This window comes from Haliotis asinina, chromosome 16 (genome assembly GCF_037392515.1).
Source record: "Haliotis asinina isolate JCU_RB_2024 chromosome 16, JCU_Hal_asi_v2, whole genome shotgun sequence".
Classification (NCBI taxonomy): domain Eukaryota; kingdom Metazoa; phylum Mollusca; class Gastropoda; order Lepetellida; family Haliotidae; genus Haliotis; species Haliotis asinina.
In genome coordinates, this window is record NC_090295.1 from 42005012 (window position 1) to 42022773 (window position 17762).

At 38.7% G+C, this 17762-nt stretch overlaps 1 protein-coding gene and 1 pseudogene across 1 annotated transcript; both read left to right on the plus strand.

Annotated features, from left to right (window-relative positions):
• Positions 1–271: 271 nt before the first annotated feature.
• LOC137267785 (uncharacterized) lies at positions 272–5812 on the plus strand (annotated as a pseudogene).
• A 3589-nt stretch (positions 5813–9401) lies between these two features.
• On the plus strand, positions 9402–17262 carry LOC137268110 (arylsulfatase B-like). The gene is made up of 14 exons (XM_067802631.1): positions 9402–9576; positions 10851–10962; positions 11437–11488; positions 12294–12397; positions 12988–13094; positions 13220–13290; positions 13430–13531; positions 14161–14224; positions 15175–15272; positions 15655–15791; positions 15996–16054; positions 16199–16322; positions 16595–16737; positions 17051–17262. Exons 1-14 carry the CDS (start codon positions 9480–9482, stop codon positions 17221–17223), a joined length of 1443 nt encoding a protein of 480 aa, XP_067658732.1. The 5' UTR covers positions 9402–9479; the 3' UTR covers positions 17224–17262.
• Positions 17263–17762: the final 500 nt, after the last annotated feature.

The following is a 17762-nucleotide window of genomic DNA, read 5'->3' on the forward strand; positions in this document are numbered from 1 at the left end:
AGTATAAACAACGTGGAACAGTTATCAAGGGCTCGTTTGCATTCAAGAGGGACAATTCCGTTAATCCATTTTCATTAGTTTGTGAAGAGGTACCCCCTTTGTTTAACTGCTAGCAGACGACATTTTCGGTGATCTTCAGTATGGATGATGTAGACGAGGTTGATTTTAGATTATTATAACAAGGCCTTCAGACAAGCTAAAATGATTTCAAGTAGAACAGGAATCCCTTTGTGCATTGTTTATCGTGTTTTGAAGAATACTGCAAATGGATATGGCACTGGGCACCAGGGAGGCGAAGGTAAGTCCAGAAAAAATTACACTCGGTGACAGGAAGCAGCTTGGTATTCTTGTTTCTAAAAACAAGCCCAAGGAGTTTAGAAAACTTAAGGCTGGATATGATTCATAGGGGAACTGCGGGGGTTTGTGAGGAGACAATTAGAACTGAGCTGCAGGCTCTGAGTTAGCAGAAAAGTCGAAGAATTCCATTACCGAACATGAAAACTGAACAAAAGAAGCAAAGGTTGAACTGGTGCTTACAGCATAGAAAGGACAAGGTGTGATAGGGGCCCTTATTGGCCCACAACACGTCATGATTATCAAACTTTTACAACATGATTAATTAAAATTATTTTAGCATAAAATTGAAGTTACCTCCAATGCCTTTAGTGTCGTTATTTGTCCTCCTTGAAGACCTCAAAATTAACAACTTTACAAAATCTTCTAAAAACCTACATTTGCTGTAAATTAGAATGCACACCTAAAAATTGTGGTTGGTCACGCTTTTAAAGAGTAGATTTTTTTCTTGTTTATGAAATTGCCCCATATAACATCTAAAAAAATAACATTGACATAAGATAACATCTGTAAATACTATCCATCACATTTACACATTCATGCTATCACACATTATATTTTGAATGGTTTTGTGCTCTAAAATACACATATCAAACATCTTTATTAAAATTTTCAATATCATAAGGCACTCGTAAGGCTGATTTCTGTGAAGTAAACATTGACATTTGGAGACCGTGTTGATTTCTGCTAGAAGGGTAAGAAGACATCTGAAGAATTTTTAAATACGGTCAAGCTGCACTGTAAAGGTGAGAATCTGTTTTATTATGTCAGAATTTGATGATAGTTGTTCCATCATCAACACATTTGAGTCACCAGTCACTGTCAAAATGACACTGTCATTCAACAGGATTGACATGTATAAGCATATACATTTACCAAGAAATTATGTACCTTGATGTTTCCAATGACATGAATTTCCAAAATGACTACACTTAACTATATGTAGACTAAGAACATTGTATCAAGTTCTAGCAGATGATGAACACAAACAAACGTCAAGCAGACGTCAAATGATACATTGTTGTAACGTGTAATATATACTGAACATCATTGAAAACGCACCACCTGTAAATTTTGAAATAAGGCAATAGAATCTTTTGGAAATGGAAAATTAATGGTGGGAATTTTGATAATAACACACTAGATCGTAAATAACGCTCTACAGTAAAAAACGGATCGTTCGAACACATCATCGAACACATCACATGAAAACAACAAAATTCATGCACATCACACACGAAGGGCACAAATTGCATGCAGAAAGCATGCTGTTCAGGGGTATAAATGACCTTCGGCACAAAACCGTTCTCATTTTCGCAGTACTTCGTAAGTAAAGTTTTTTCGCCATGCCAAGATTGTCACCAGAGGAACGAGAACAGGCCTTGGGTATGTTGCAGGTCGACGCTTCAAGCAGAAACATTGCACGACGATTTGGGTGTCATCATTCGACCATTCTGAGGCTTGCTAACAGATACCAACAAACAGGAACCAGCAGGGACCGGCAACGCCCAGGTCAGGCACGTGTTACCACCCCTCGTCAAGATCGAGACATTGTACGGCGCCATATTCGGGATCGAACCTTGCCCGCTGCCAGAACCGCCAGCGCTGTCCACCGTCCGACGCCGTCTCCGTGCGGCAGGGTTACGTTGTCGACGCCCTTACGTTGGACCCATCCTGACTGACAGGCATCGCCGTGAACGCCGACAATGGGCTGAACAGCATCGTGTGTGGTTGTTACGACGTTGGCATGGTGTGGTGTTCTCCGACGAGTCGCGTTTTCACTTGCGAAATGCTGACGGGCGTCTACGGGTATGGCGTCGACGGGGTGAACGTTATCATCAGGATTGTGTTGTGCAAACCGATCGGTGGGGTGGAGGCAGCATTATGGTGTGGGGAGGGATAAGTTATCACCACAGAACCGCTCTGATTGTTTGTCGTGGCAGAGTGAATGCCGTTTACTACCGTGACAACATTCTTCAGAACAACGTCGTTCCCTTCTTTCACCAGCATCAAGATCTGCACACATTTCAACATGACAATGCACGAGCCCACACTGCACGTGTTTCGATACAGTATCTGGCTAACAACAACATTCCTCTACTTCATTGGCCTGCATTGTCACCAGATTTGTCACCCATCGAACACTTGTGGGATTACATCGGCCAACGCCTCGCACGTCGTCCGCAGATCAACAACCTTGGGGAACTCGACAATGCCTTGCAGCAAGAGTGGAATGCAGTGCCTCAGGACTTTATTCAGAGACTTATCCGTTCAATGAGGAGACGTTGCACAGCTTGTGTTGCTGCTAACGGGGGTCATACACGCTACTGACTTTCCATTTTGACCCCATCTTTATTTCATTGTCAGCTGCATTAAATCTTCACTGTTTTGCTTGATTGTTTTTTGCTTCTTTTCTTTATCAAACATTGGTCTACACAAATATGTAAAATTTACATAGATTGCTCACTTCTGCTCTTAGAAATCCACAATTTTAGGGGTGGTGCGTTTTCAATGATGTTCAGTATATAACCTTAAATTCACATCGGAAGGCAGAAGAACATGTAGCCTAATGGTTGCAATGGTGGACTGTTGTTTTTGTGTCATCAAACATGCAGGTTTCAAAGTTTGTTGTTTTTTTATCAAGTCTACAATGTCTTGCTTAGATCTACCTACATCAAATCCAAATATTGTATTTATGTTTCTTACGTTTGGTAATCTATGCTACAGCACTGTTGAAACTAGCTTTAATCAACATCATGTAAATCTTTTCATGCCCGAAAAGACCAGCGTACCAGATGAGATGATAAACAATACCTATGCAACAATGCATCAGTGTTCAAAGTGACAATACCCGCGAAAATGTAATTGCCTCGTTGAAACAATGATTTATGCCGAAGTGGCCACCGAATTTTCACACCTGTTAATTGGTGGTTTATCAGGTTGTCTCTGTAAGCGGTCATCGTTTCGGTTCGGTTGTCCTTGAGTGGACACCGCGGTTAATAACTTTTCGTGTTCATCTCCTCGAGATCTTTCCAATGATATAAAATATGTCTTTGTAGCTTGCTCCCTTCTGTGTGTCAAGTTAGGACTCGCTGGCCATTCCTAAGTTGTCCCGCCCGGCCTTAGTAGTTTTTATCTTATATCTGTAATTGATCAAAAGGTGGCCGCAATAATTGTTTATGCTTTTGGAGATCAATTCCCATCCCTATATAAATGTTATAATGTACCTTTAGAAAAATTAGAAAGCACCAGTTTTTGGCACATAAAAGTACTTCATCTATAATTTCAAATATTTGGTTTCAGATATGAAAAGTGGTGTTGAATTGCTTTCAGCAGTGTCATTTCATGAAGATTACAACTTAGAACCTCAGGTTGAAGGTAAGTATAATATGAGTTAAAAGATATTTTCTAAATGGTGTTTTAAATGATTTTCTAATTTAATCTGACAGAATTTCAGGAAAAGAAACCTAATTCCTCTTGGTTTATTAAAGCTGTACAAACCTTCAAATCTAGACAAGTGACATTAGTAATCTTACTCTTAAATAAATTATCACACAGCTTTTTGTTTTGGTTTTTAAAAAAACGTTCTGCTGAAATAAAATGATCTGTTTTTCCTAGTAAGTACACTCATACACATCGTTAAAATACCAGTATGGTTAAAACTCATTTGCTTTGACAATCTCTTTTTTCTCTCAGGGTAGATTATAATTGAAGAAAATGATTGACTAAACAATATATGCTGATGATATGATAAATACCAAAATGTTCACTGACTTTGTGATTCTGCTCTACCGACGCAAACTTGTGTTAAGTCGAGAGACATTTAGATTTGTTTTGTTTTGGGGTTTTTTCAGACTGAAGATGAAACTTTACCAATGTCTTTGGTGTAAAAAGTGCAATATCAAGCCACATGTGAGAAGAAAATTAAGAGATGACTGTTTCAGAGAGTTCTTAGAGAAAAAACGGAAACAGACATTTACTAATGCTTGTATTATATGTGATAAATGTAGAACATGTGTCACAAGGAAAATAATATCAACAGATGCGGATTGATATCCTAAGAACATTGAACTAAAAATATCATAACTTCATGAACTCTTCGAGTTTGTACCTTTTGCAAGAAAGTGAGTTCATCGCGTAATCCATTTATTGTTATTCCAAATTATGAAAGAAATAGAGTTTTTATCTTTCAAGGTGTCATTATTCCTGCTGGAAATCATTGTTGTGTAAATCATTTATCATGTAGACTTTTTACAAGGGAAGCACTTGTTCAGATTGAAGGAAACAGAACAGAAATTATTAACCTCCTTGCTACTGCCAGAAGTACCCTCATCGGATATGGAACTTTGAATTTTTATGACCCTGCATTTCTTAGTGATGATGATTATTTTAAACTTACCGACATCACAAGAGATCAGTTTGATGATGTTGTGTTACATACACAGTCTTTACGTGGCTCAAGTGTCAGATCAATCAGAACATATATCTACGTTCAGAAAGGGTCTGACCACCAATTTCAGAAGCTATCCTACAGCATGTATAAGCATAGACCTTTAGTTAAACCCATGATGGTAGTTGGCACCGATGGATATATTCTTAGCGTGCTTGGTCCATATGCAGCTGATGGAAAGAATCATGATGCATCCATAACTAAACATATGCTTTCAACGAATTCTGATGGTATTACTAACTGGTTGGAAGAAGATGATGTTTTAATTGTGGATAGAGGCTTTAGAGACTCAATAACCTTTCTTGAAAGTCATGGTTTCCATGTAGAAATGTCAGCATACCTGGAAAAGGGGAAAGACAACATGAAGTAGAAGATGCCAATGCATCAAGACTGATTGCAAAAGTGCGGTGGTTTGTCGAATCATGTAATGGAAGAATGAAGCAGTGGCGATTTTTGGATAAAGTTGTTTCGAATCATTATGTACTCCATATCGGTGATTTTATGCGTTTTGTTTGTGCGCTATGCAACACGAACAGGCCGGCATTGGCATCCCAGGATCCAGAAGGTGAGAGAGTTGCATCATTGATGCTAGAGAGAAGTCGGCAGGACAACCCAGTCAAAGAACTGGTTGAAAGAGAGAACCTTCTTAGAAAGAGGAATGTATACATTCCAATCACTGAAGCAGATGATGTCAGTTTTCCAGTGCTTTCACTGGATGAACTTAGGGAAATAACAATGGGTGTTTATCAACTAAAGCTTGCACCGGCATATGTTGCAAATCATGTCGATAGTGACAATACATATCAACTTTTCCTTTGTAAGGTAATGGATGATTTGATCCGGGTAAAAATCCAGTCACGTCACGTTGACTCTCCCTTGCACACTTTGTGGGTTCAGTTCACTGCAGTTAAGGTGATGGGATGGTACTGCACTTGCAAAGTGGATGCTAGAGTTGTTGGAGGCTGTGCACACATAGCAAGTGTCATTTGGTACCTTGGGTATGGCTGACACCAAGCCAAGATGCCGATTTCCAGTAGGGATGCACTCTTGAATGCAGCAGTTCTTGACAGTGAATCAGAGATTGATGATATTTTATATCTTTATAGTGGATACGTTGTGAATAATTAGTGTGTGAAGTCTTTTGAATACTGACTTTTAACACTTGCATGGTGTTAATATGGACCTGTGCCGACAATCTGATTTCATCCACAATGGACCATTTGGGGTCAAGACCTGTGGATTTTAGTGCGACTTAATTGGTTATTGGAAAGTTTACTGTATATTTGCATTAATGGTTGTAAATACTGACTTTTAACACATACAAGGTGTTGAAATCGAGCTGTGCCAACAATGTAATTTCACCTACAATGGACCCCTTTCAGGTCAAGACCAGTGATTTTGATTGCAACTTGATTGTTTATTGTGTTAACATGTTGTGAATGAGATGTGTACTGAATATTTGCAAGAATGCTAGTAAATACTGACTTTTAACATTTACGTGGTGTTAAAATGAAACTGTGCCAAAAATGTAAAATTACCCAAAATGGACCCCTTTGGGGTTAAGACTTGTTATTTTTAGCACAACATGATTGGTTATTGTGATATCATGTTGTGAATGAGATGTTTACTGTCTATTTGCAAGAATTGTTGAGAATACTGTCTTTCAGTCCGAAACTGGTGTTACAATGAAACTGTGCCAAGAATGTATTTTCACCCAAAATGGCCCCTTCACAATGAGACTTGTGATTTGTTGTGCAGCAAGATTGGTTATTGTGATACGTGTTGTGAATGAGATGTTTACTGTATTCTTAACCTAGTTGTGACTACTGACTTTAACCATTACATGGAGGTAAAATTGAGCTATGGCAAGGAAATATTTTCACCAAAAATGGCCCCATTCGAGGTCACAAACTGTATTTTTTGGTGCAACATATGGATGGTTACTATAAGAACATGTTAGGAATGAGATATTTACTGTATACTAAAACTGGTTATGAATACTGACTTTTAACACATACATGTAAGGTGTTAAAGTCAAACTGTGCCGACAATGTAATGTCACCCAAAATGGACCCCTTTGAAGTCAAGACCTGTGATTTTTAGTGCAACTTGATTGATTATTGTGTTAACATGTTGTGAATGAGGTATGTACTGAATATTTGCAAGAATGCTTGTAAATACTGACTTTTAACACTTAAATGAAACTGTGCCAAGAATGTAAAATTACCCAAAATGGACCCCTTTGAGGTCAAGACTTGTGATTTGTAGCACAACAGGATTGTTTACTGCGATATCAGGTTGCGAATGAGATATTTACTGTCTATTTGCAAGAATGGTTGAGAATGCTGTCTTTTCGCCCTAACTTGGTGTTATAATGAAACTGTGCCAAGAATGTATTTTCACCCAAAATGGCCCCATTCGAGGTCACGAACTGTACTTTTTAGTGCAACATATGGTTGGATAATGAAACAACATATTAGGAATGAGATATTTACTGTGTACTAAAACAGGTTACTGACTTTTATCACATACATGGTGTTAAAATCGAGCTGTGCCGACAATGTAATTTCACCCAAAATGGGCCCCATTAAGGTCAAGACCTGTGATTTCCATTGCAGCATGATTGGTTATTGTAATAACATATGATGAATGAGATGTTAACTGTATATTTGCTAAAACTGGTTGTAAATACTGAGTTTTAACACTCCCTACTTGAAATGAAGCTTTGCCCCAAATGTAGTTTTACACAAAACAGGCCCCTGCGATTTTCAGTCAAACATGATTCGTTATCATGCTTACATGTTGTAAAATTGACCCATGGATTACATTTGCAAAGAATGTTGTGAATAATGAGTGAGTTTTGGGGACACAATTGGCAAGTAATTGAGTTAACTATGTTTTGCAACCCTAACTGGGCCCCTTCAAGTGAAAACGTTGTGATTGATGCTGACATGTTTTTTAGCATGACTACCTGTTGTAAAATTTATGTATTTTTTATGTAAATAAAATGACAGTTGTAAATAAGTCATTATGGCACACTGATATTTCTTCTTGTTACTTTTCATGGGAACCAATATAACCCATTTTGGCCCCTCTGCAGTTAAATTACACCTCAGAACATATAAAAATGTAGCAGTTTCATGCAAAGCTAACTTGTCTCTAAACAAATAACATGTTTTCAGCCAATTCTGTTAGTGGGCCCAAAACCACCCTTATCATACTTTGTCCTTTTAACTGGGACCATGTGATTTTCTCAGATGAAAGGTCTGCGTGGCTGTTTCCTGATACATTGAAATTCTGGACCAAACAAACTGAAAAAAGTGCCCAAAGAACAGTCCGAAATTTAACATGCATATCTGTGTTAGGGGCACCGTCCATCTGTGTACTTGAAGGGAACACAAACAGTGAGCAGTACACAGACATTCTCGAGGGACATTTACTTAATCTGCTCACGTGTTCTATGGATTTTATTTTAGATTTTCCAGCAGGACAACGACCGTTCATCGGACAACATCGTTCAAAGCATTCACAGGACTGCTTTCTGACCCGAAATATGACATTATTAGATTGGACAAGTTATGACTCTGACCTAAATCAAGCAGAAAAGGTTTGGAGACTTACGTGGGAAAGTTAGGGTTATCCGATATTGGGACAGCATGGACCCCGACTTTCTAACTTCTTTGATCAGTAATATGCCCCGCCGCATTGAAGTGTGCATTGTTGCCCATGGTGACCTGACAAAATACTAACTGTTCACCTGTCATTGAATCTGCAGTCATATTCTGCTAATATTCACATTTAATACGCGAGTAATGAAAGAAACATATTAACACATACCAAAGAGTCAGGTGCCTTGTTAACAAAGCTCCTTTGATGTACTTAAACAGTAATCTACAATTATAACGATGTGTCTGGTATATTTTAGTCGAAATGCGTAAGAAAGAACTATTGAGACAACGAGCTAAAAATTAGCTGCCCCTTTTAACTGGCATACTCCTAGTTTGCAGTAACTGGGAAAGCCCAAAGGGAACCAAAAAGTCTCCAGACAACATATCTAGGTTATGATGTCAAATATGCTTCATTTCTGTTGTGCCTTGGTGGTGATTCCAGATGTTGGGCGGTGGGTTACAATGTTTGTACCTACAGCATATGTTGGTTTCTAAGGGAACAGCAGTGCCTTTTCGCTGCTAGAACAATCAGTATTTAGTTTGGTCCAGACTGACAACTTACATGTCGCTGGTATATCTCTAGATTGGTGACACACATATACACATGAGCAGTCTTGGAGACTCACAGGACTTGTTCCAACTGGAATGCTGAACAATGGAGTGCATGTTTTCATGCTAGTTTTCTATCCTTGTGAAAGTCTGCAGATGGTTAAAGTGCTAGCATCAGCATGTTTGTGTATCAGATATTGTCATATTACATGGCTTGTGGTCAGAGAACTGATGTTTATAACAGTTTCACAAACATTGCTACTCCCAAATGAAAGATTGCAAAATTCACAAATCTGGTAAAACGCCGTTATGTATTAACACATGAGAACATAAAAAATAAAACATAGGTCAAAGTGGAGACATAGATATGCTATAGTTGTCTTGTCTGTGACACTGAAAGATCTATATATAGGCAGACAGGACACCAGAGTCTCATTTTCTGTGGACATGCAGCAGTGATGGTGTGTCTGAAGATCCTTGCTCTGTTCCTATCTTTGTTATCATTGTCATCAGCACAGCGTCCGAACATCGTGTTCATTGTAGCAGATGACTTGGGTAAGTTGCAGATACATGGCATTGTATATACTCCTGATAGTGTGTCAGTTAATAACAAATACAGTCTCATTTTTTTTTAAATTCTAAAAGAGCCTTACATATACAGTATGGTTCAAAATTATTGAGAATAGCTAAAGCATTTCATATTATTAAACGAGAACAAATCAGATAAAATTGAATGTATTGTGATAGTGAACTGACCTTTTCATGTTGTGTAGGTAACAATTTAATATTTTATCAAGTCTCCTTGAGCTTCACGGCACAGTCTAAGACGGGTAGGCATACTTCCTATCAGAGAGGTTAGTGTCTCGTGAGTTATGCTGTCCCAGTATCGGACCACTTCTCTCTTCATGTCTTCAATTTTTGTCAACCCCTTTTGATTCACACATTCCTTCATCATCCCCCAAATGTTCTCAATGGGATTTAAGTCAGGACTATATGCAGGAAATGGTAATGCAGTCACATTTTTCTCCTGAAACCAATGCTTGGCATGTATTGCGGTGTGTTTAGGATCATTATCTTGCTGCAAAATCCAGTCATTTCCATAAAACACATGTGCACTTGGAAGGAGAAAATTATCTAATATGTTAGTGTAGCGCTGACTTGTCAGATTTCCCTCAAACACACACAGCGGGGTCGTTCCTAATAAGGATATCCCTCCCCATACATGAAACTTTGGGCTGTATTTAGGTCGTCGATACAACGGTGCTGACGCAGACTTTGTCCATATTTTCACATTATTGGGATATACCCATACTGAGCTTTCATCAGTAAAAATCACATTTTCCCAGTCAAAGTTTTCATGTGTCAAACACCACTCAACACGCCTGTCTTTATGTTCTTGTTTCATGAGAGGAGAAGTAATTCCAGTCTTTTTCTCCCATCCAAGAACAATCAAATTTCTTCTAATTCTTCCTAATCCTATACACAGTAGAAAGAGGAGTTCCTGTTCTCTCTGCCAATGTATTTACATCATCAATTCCTTGATTACACAACTCAAAAATCAACCTTCCTTTATCTTCAGCAGACATTGTTGACAGTGCTGAGGAAAATGACGTCTGCTACAAATTCAGGGGAGGTAACTCTAATTGTACTATACTCAGTAGGCCACAATGAGTTACCTCCCTTATACCATTACTTAGTTTTAAGTATCAGTGAATCAGTTGAGGTGTTAGGATAGCTCAAAGTAAGAAGAAAAATTCTCAATAATTATGAACCAGACTATATATAGCGTACATATCCGTCCGCTGAGCCGTCATCGTGTGTTTATACAGGTTGGTATGATGTTGGTTTTCGGAATCCTGACATGAAGACACCAAACATCGACAAACTGGCCACAGAAGGAATTATCTTCGAAAATGCATACGTCCAGTCCTTGTGCAGCCCGTAAATATATGTTCTGTTTCCAAACTCACCTTGTTTAGAATGAATGGACAATATTTGATATATTCACACTGCTTTAGCTAATTGTGTGAAGAGAGATATGAAAGATTCCCAGTTCTGCAGATGACATGAAAGATCAATGACGGTTTAAAGATGAATCTGTGCAGCCCGTAAATATATGTTCTGTTGTTTACAATGCAAATGGCCATATAGATATATAACTAAAACTAACACAGTTATGTAGATGTACCTGAAGGTTCCATTGCGGTTTAAACATATAATACCGAGGTGATTAGATAAGAGCCTGGCCGTAAATAATAGTTTGTCAGAGCTGAATTTTAAATGTTACAATATTCTTCCCAAACCAACATTAACATATGGCTTCCATCTTTTCTTATGCCCTGTGGATGTGTTCAAACAAAGGAAACAAACTTGCATTACAATGTTACTAGAGCATCTTCAAACTCATTGTTTCAGATCCCGTACCGCTTTCATGAGTGGAATGTATCCATTCCACACAGGCATGCAGGTAATTTCTATATAGCTTGCACGATCGGCGTATGCGATCAGTGTCTATAAATCGCCGGGTTCAATATTATATCAACTGTAATATTGATTGGCAAACTGATGTAATGTAAAGTCATAATTCTAAAACATTCATTAAACAAAGTGCATGTTACTAAATGCCAAATGGACGTATACCTGCACGATAATCATTGTATCAATTCATATACAGTCAGACATAGGGGGAAATCTGACAGAAATCGCCAGTCGGGGAGTAATCTGTTCCTAAGACCAATTCCCTCTCATCTAAACGGTTATATTGAGTTTGATCAAGAAAATCCCGCAACCTCAGAGAATGTGTGACATATAGCATACAATCCGTAAACATCCAGGCGTAAACGAAAAAACAGTGAGTAATGCATTCACATTACAGCGTACGATCCAAGTCTGACATCGCAACAAGTGGAATACACGCTTATTCTTTGAATGTGGAATGGTTTGAAATATTTAATCTTTCTCGGGGGTATTCGGTCCTGTTGTTGTTCCAACTGAGAGGCTATCTCAAAGATTTGAAAACTTCTTATCTTTATCGTATTTCTGCTTCTTCGTAACATTACTTCAAAATTCTATGTGAAAGGTCTAACTCAGGATCTGCATTGGACATCATTTCGATCACTGATGCGTTAAGTATGTAGACATCCTCAAAAGGTCTATCATAAACATTTCGACAGCTTCACTTAGGCCATGGTGTAACTTGAACACGAGAAGAACTGTTGTCCTGAACACTGAATGCATAATGCCATCTCTCAAAAACATAATATCATATTCAGCATGAGGTTCTGCTCCCTGGTCAAGCCGTGTGTGTGCCCCTCAACTATACCTTCCTGCCCCAGGAACTGAAGAAACTCGGCTATGCTACGCACATGATCGGAAAGTAGGTATTACGCTTCATTAAAGAACAACACTGTCTGACAGTAAAAGACTTTTAGTCATATCGGAGCAGCTTCAGTCATACATTAGTTAAAACACGAAAGACATCCCTGATACATAAAGTTAGATAATAATAACCCTGGACAAAGAACAATAAAAATATAGAAGTAAAACTAGCCTGTAAATCTAAAACACTTTTTCACAAATGAATATAGTTTGATAATAGTAACCCTGGACGAAGAACAATAAAAACATAGATGTAAAACTAGCATTTAAATCTGAAACAGTGTTTTTTAGAAGTGAAAATATAGTACAACATACAAACAGGTTATACATATGTTCAACCGTTGGTGAATATGACAAATTTGGCGACGAATTATTAGTGAACATAGTCCACCATTGATACCCGGAAATGATTAAATATGTTTTGAAGACTAAGTTTTATAAGACTCCTCATGAGGAAAATACGTTTAGTCCCTCAGAGTATATATCCACGAGAAATGTCAGTAACAAAATTAATGAACCAGTTATAAATTCGGTTTAACTATCAAAATGTAAACTATAAAAAATATATCATTAATAATGACTATTTAGATGGCACCTGGGTTTCTGCAAGTGGGAGTGCACACCAACATACCGAGGCTTCGACACATACTTTGGCTACTACAATGCGGCTGAAGACTACTACAATCACTCTACTGGTGCGTAAAATTCAACCAAAGTAGACTAAGTGAGCATATGTTATACACGTTTACTTGTTCGAACCGTGAAGATAGGTACACAGGTGTATAATAGTTGTTAATACATACATCTGGTATTTCTTTAGGGTGGGATCCTTCACTAGACTACCATGATAATCTGCTGCAGGCACGAAACTATGCTGGCGTATATTCTACTGTAAGTATTTAATGATAATTCAATATTTTTAACACGAATATTTAGCAAAATGCACATTTTTTCTTATCGAATCTAAAACACCAAACGCAAAAACTCACATTCACCTGTTTCATTATACACATTCCGATTACCGTTTCAGTTGACGTTCGCCCAGAGAGCAGTTGACATCATCCATCAACATAATGCTTCACAGCCTCTGTTCATGTACCTTCCATATCAGAGTGTGCATGAGCCTATTGAGGTAATCAAAACAGCATTTAGAACGTGTGACTGTTAAATTCAAACTACCTAGATTAGAGGCTGGGTATGTGCAAATACAGGAAATGTAATGATTCAGAGAAGAGGGTAGTGGAGAGACATTAATCGGAGAGTTACCAACAGGCGAGTTAGCTTGCGCTGTTCTGCCCCACGTCATATCATTAGTGGCTACTGACATGATAATTATAACAGTATCAGTCGAAGGGAGATAATTATGTGTGAAAATGAATGGTTTCTAAAAGCAGTAATCCAGATATTTTATAGCCAAAGACCCGTGGATATTCGGGGTAGAACAGCCCTTCAGCAACCCTTGCTTGCCATAAAAGACGACTATGCTTGTCGTAAGAGGCAACTAACGGGATCGGGAAGTCAGGCTCGCTGACTTGGTTGACACATGTCATCGGTACCCCATTGCGCAGATCGATGGTCATGCTGTTGATCACTGGACTGTCTGGTCCAGACAGAATTATTTACAGACCGCGGCGATATAGCTGGGATATTGCTGAGTACGGAGAAAAAGTAAACTCACTCACTCGTAATCAAAGATGAGTGTTATTCTGACGATCCATTTGTTAACATAATAATTATGTAAACAAATATTTGATACCACAGGTTCCCAAGAAGTATGAGGATATGTATCCAAACGTGGTCAACAAAGGACGAAGAATATATAGTGGTATGTACTTTAACTCTCTATGTTCTATTCATTGTTTTGCCTAATTTGTGTCTGCTAGCGGTATACAATGAAAGCTGTCAAAACCGGCATCTGTCCAATCCGGCAAATTGTCAACACCAGCATAAAATCCCGTTTATGGGTTGTACATTTATTATCAGCTCTACTATCCGGTGTCTTGTCTAAATTGAATTATTTTTTCAGTCCCGATGAGGGCCGGTTTAGACAGCTTCCACGTGGTCCAGGGTCCAAGGATTTCTATATTAATTTACTATTGCCATAAATGAAGGCAGCAAGCATGCAGTCATCAGATATTGTGGAAATTGCTATGCAGACTTGTCTCTTAGGTGTGCAAGGGTCACATGATTGGCGTCCCTGTACTGATTATTTCCTTTGTTTGGTTTTGTTGTGTGTTTCATTGAATTGGGAAGACATCTGCAAAGTACATCAACCTAAGCTTTTAACATGCATGTGATTGTAATACATCTGAAATAAATTCTTAAAGACCAGCAGTGCTCCGTTATTCAAAACAACCTTATCTCTTAAGGTCAACCTTATCTCTAAGATTTCAACCTTAGACCTTTACTAAGGTTAGCCTCCCGTAGCACGAAACAACCTTAACTAAGGTTAACTTTAAGTTAAGGTTGAGAACTAAGGCTGGTCCGACCCAAGTTAGCGTCTTTAAGATTGGTAAGGGAATATGGCGAGCAGGGGAGTTAACTCACGCGGTAACTAGGGACGCTTCCATCACTCCAGCGCTGAAGAGTTCAGACTTAGTTAAGGTTACGGCTAAGGTTGGAGTCCGAGTTAAGGTTGCCCTAAGGTTGTTTTGTGCAACAGGCGTATCTTTTTTCTTAAGGTGGTCGTTACTCTAACCTTAGTGTTTAAGGATGATCTTAGCTAAGGTTGTTTTGAACAACGGGACACTGATCTACAAGTATTATTCCAAACAGGAATGGTTTCTATTCTCGATGAAGCGGTCGGGAATGTTACCCAAGCCCTGAAGGACCGGGGCTTGTTTGAAAACACTCTCATTCTATTCACTGCAGATGTGAGTTGTTTCATTTCAGAATTGGGAAGCATCTTTAAAGAATTAATATATAACGAATGGTATATTTTTCCATTAAGCATATCCCCATGAATATCTCTTTGTGCCATCATATGTATTAATTTGTCGAATCTGGTTCAAAATGTCCACTCACACAAATAATACCTTAATCATTATTTGATACACTCAAGCTTCACATTACCTATGACATATCTTACACAACCATGAAAATGTTGGATTAACATAATTATGTTGAACGCTCCTGTGTGTATTTTCTGCTCAAGCAATGCCAAAAACATATTTTAGTCTATTTAGAGTACATACAAGGTGATGATCTGTAATACCATTCTTCCATGTAATGATACACGAAAATATCTTCATTCAGAATGGAGGTCCTATTGAATGGTATGCCAACAACTGGCCACTGAGAGGAGGAAAGCACACTGTTTGGGAGGGAGGAACGAAGGGTACTTCCTTTATGTATGGTGCGGGGCTCCAAAAGACAAGGACTACATACGACGGGTAGCTGTTCCAGATATAAGCAGACCACACTTTGTGATTGTAGTTCAATATTGTCTTCCAGTCACTTTTTACGAAATTACTTTAATTTATACTTTTCAGCCAGTAATGTTCAGTAATAATATCGCATGTTCGCATGATTGCTTTCAAACACGAGCATTTAAGCATGGTGCAGATTAAATGCGATGTTATTCCCTGTCTAAACAGGATGATCCATGCTGTTGATTGGAAATCTACTTTAGTATCCGCTGCTGGAGGGACGCCGGGTAAGGAGATTCATTAAAATTTATAAGGAGTTGGTCAAAGTTACAAACGAGAAAGATGAATTTGTCCTTTTGTTTCAATATATTATCATTAAAAGATCATCGGAAACGACGTCTTCTGCAACCTTTATTGCATGTTGGACGTAGAAACTGACATCGATGGAATGAGTCACTGGGATTCTATTCGAAGTGGCCTACCCTCATCAAGGACAGAGTTCATCTACAACATCGACGAATTTCAAATTCCACTCGAAGGGCATGCTGGTATAAGGTATTGTAAAGATTTAATCAATCGATTGCACCACATGCACGCAAAATCTAAAGAACGATCAAGGAATAATTTTAGATGCAATGAGACCATCTTTCATTCATGCATGCGTATTTGGATCGTAATGAATTATGCTGTTCATGGGCGATTAGCATATTCAAATAACAACTTCGTTCAAATGCGGTATCACACAGTTAAAAGTGCACTCAATATAGCTATCGTCATAAAAGTAAACAAGTGTTCAAAGTATGTACATGTCTCTCCTTGTGTATCAGAGTAGGAGACTACAAGCTGGTCCTCGGGTTCCCTGGAGGCCCTGATGGCTGGCACAAACCCATGAACAGGACACAGGACGACAAATATGAACAAACACCTTACACCAAAGGAGATCGCCCTATGCACCTCTTCAACATTCGGGGTACACATTGACATGCAAATATGTCTCAACTTGATCTATATCTATGTTTATAATGCACTGTCAAGTTCCTAATTTTTCCCTTGAACCTTTCCTCCTGATTCGTGTATGCGTGTTTCCCAAGACATGGGTTACTATACTGAGGTTTTCAACCTGCATTAGGACATGACATTTAGTGCACGACTGCTCCAACACCATCAGCCACACACTGTACACAGATGGCATGACCCAAAATGCTTACAAAAATAAGCAACATAATGTATATTGTATATAACGCAAAACGATCCCTCAAAAGGGCATTTTGATTCCCATTCAGAGGATCCGACTGAGCACAACGACCTTGTACAGAAGATGCCTGACATGGTTGCCAAGTTGTATGCCCGTTATGGGGACTACAAGAAGACCATGGTGCCAGCCAATTTCCCCGATTCCACTGCTGCATCTGACCCCAGATTGTATGGAGGCGCTTGGACTCCTGGATGGTGCTAACCTGATGATTTTATATCAACACAGAAATGCATGAACCCAGTGATGATGTTTGTTATTTTTCATTTATTAATTTAGCAATCACACCCTGCATTTCTTCTACACATGTTTATCTACACCATACTGACTGAACATTACGATCCAGATATACATGTCTGAATGAATGACAGTCTCTTTGCATCTGAACGTATTCTAGTGTCGTTGCATAATTGTTTTGTCCCAAAATTCAGTTCTCGACATACACCATTCGTGTGGTTTCGTTCACAGAGTACCACTTTTAAACCTTCAGATTAAGTCAAGGACGCAATTCGAGATAACGCACCACTTTATTTGTTTGTGTTGTCATATATTTGAAGAAGTGTCAAGGCGTATGCGTTCTTTATTAGCCCTGCGGTTGCTCCGGCGGGTCTGGAGGTGACTTGGGCAAAAGATTGGCATTCATAATGACATTTATGCACCAAAGGGCCTACGCAACTCAAGTGCAATACACTTAGGTGTGTGACTAGAACATGTTCGACTATTTAGACTGCTTTGGATTGCCC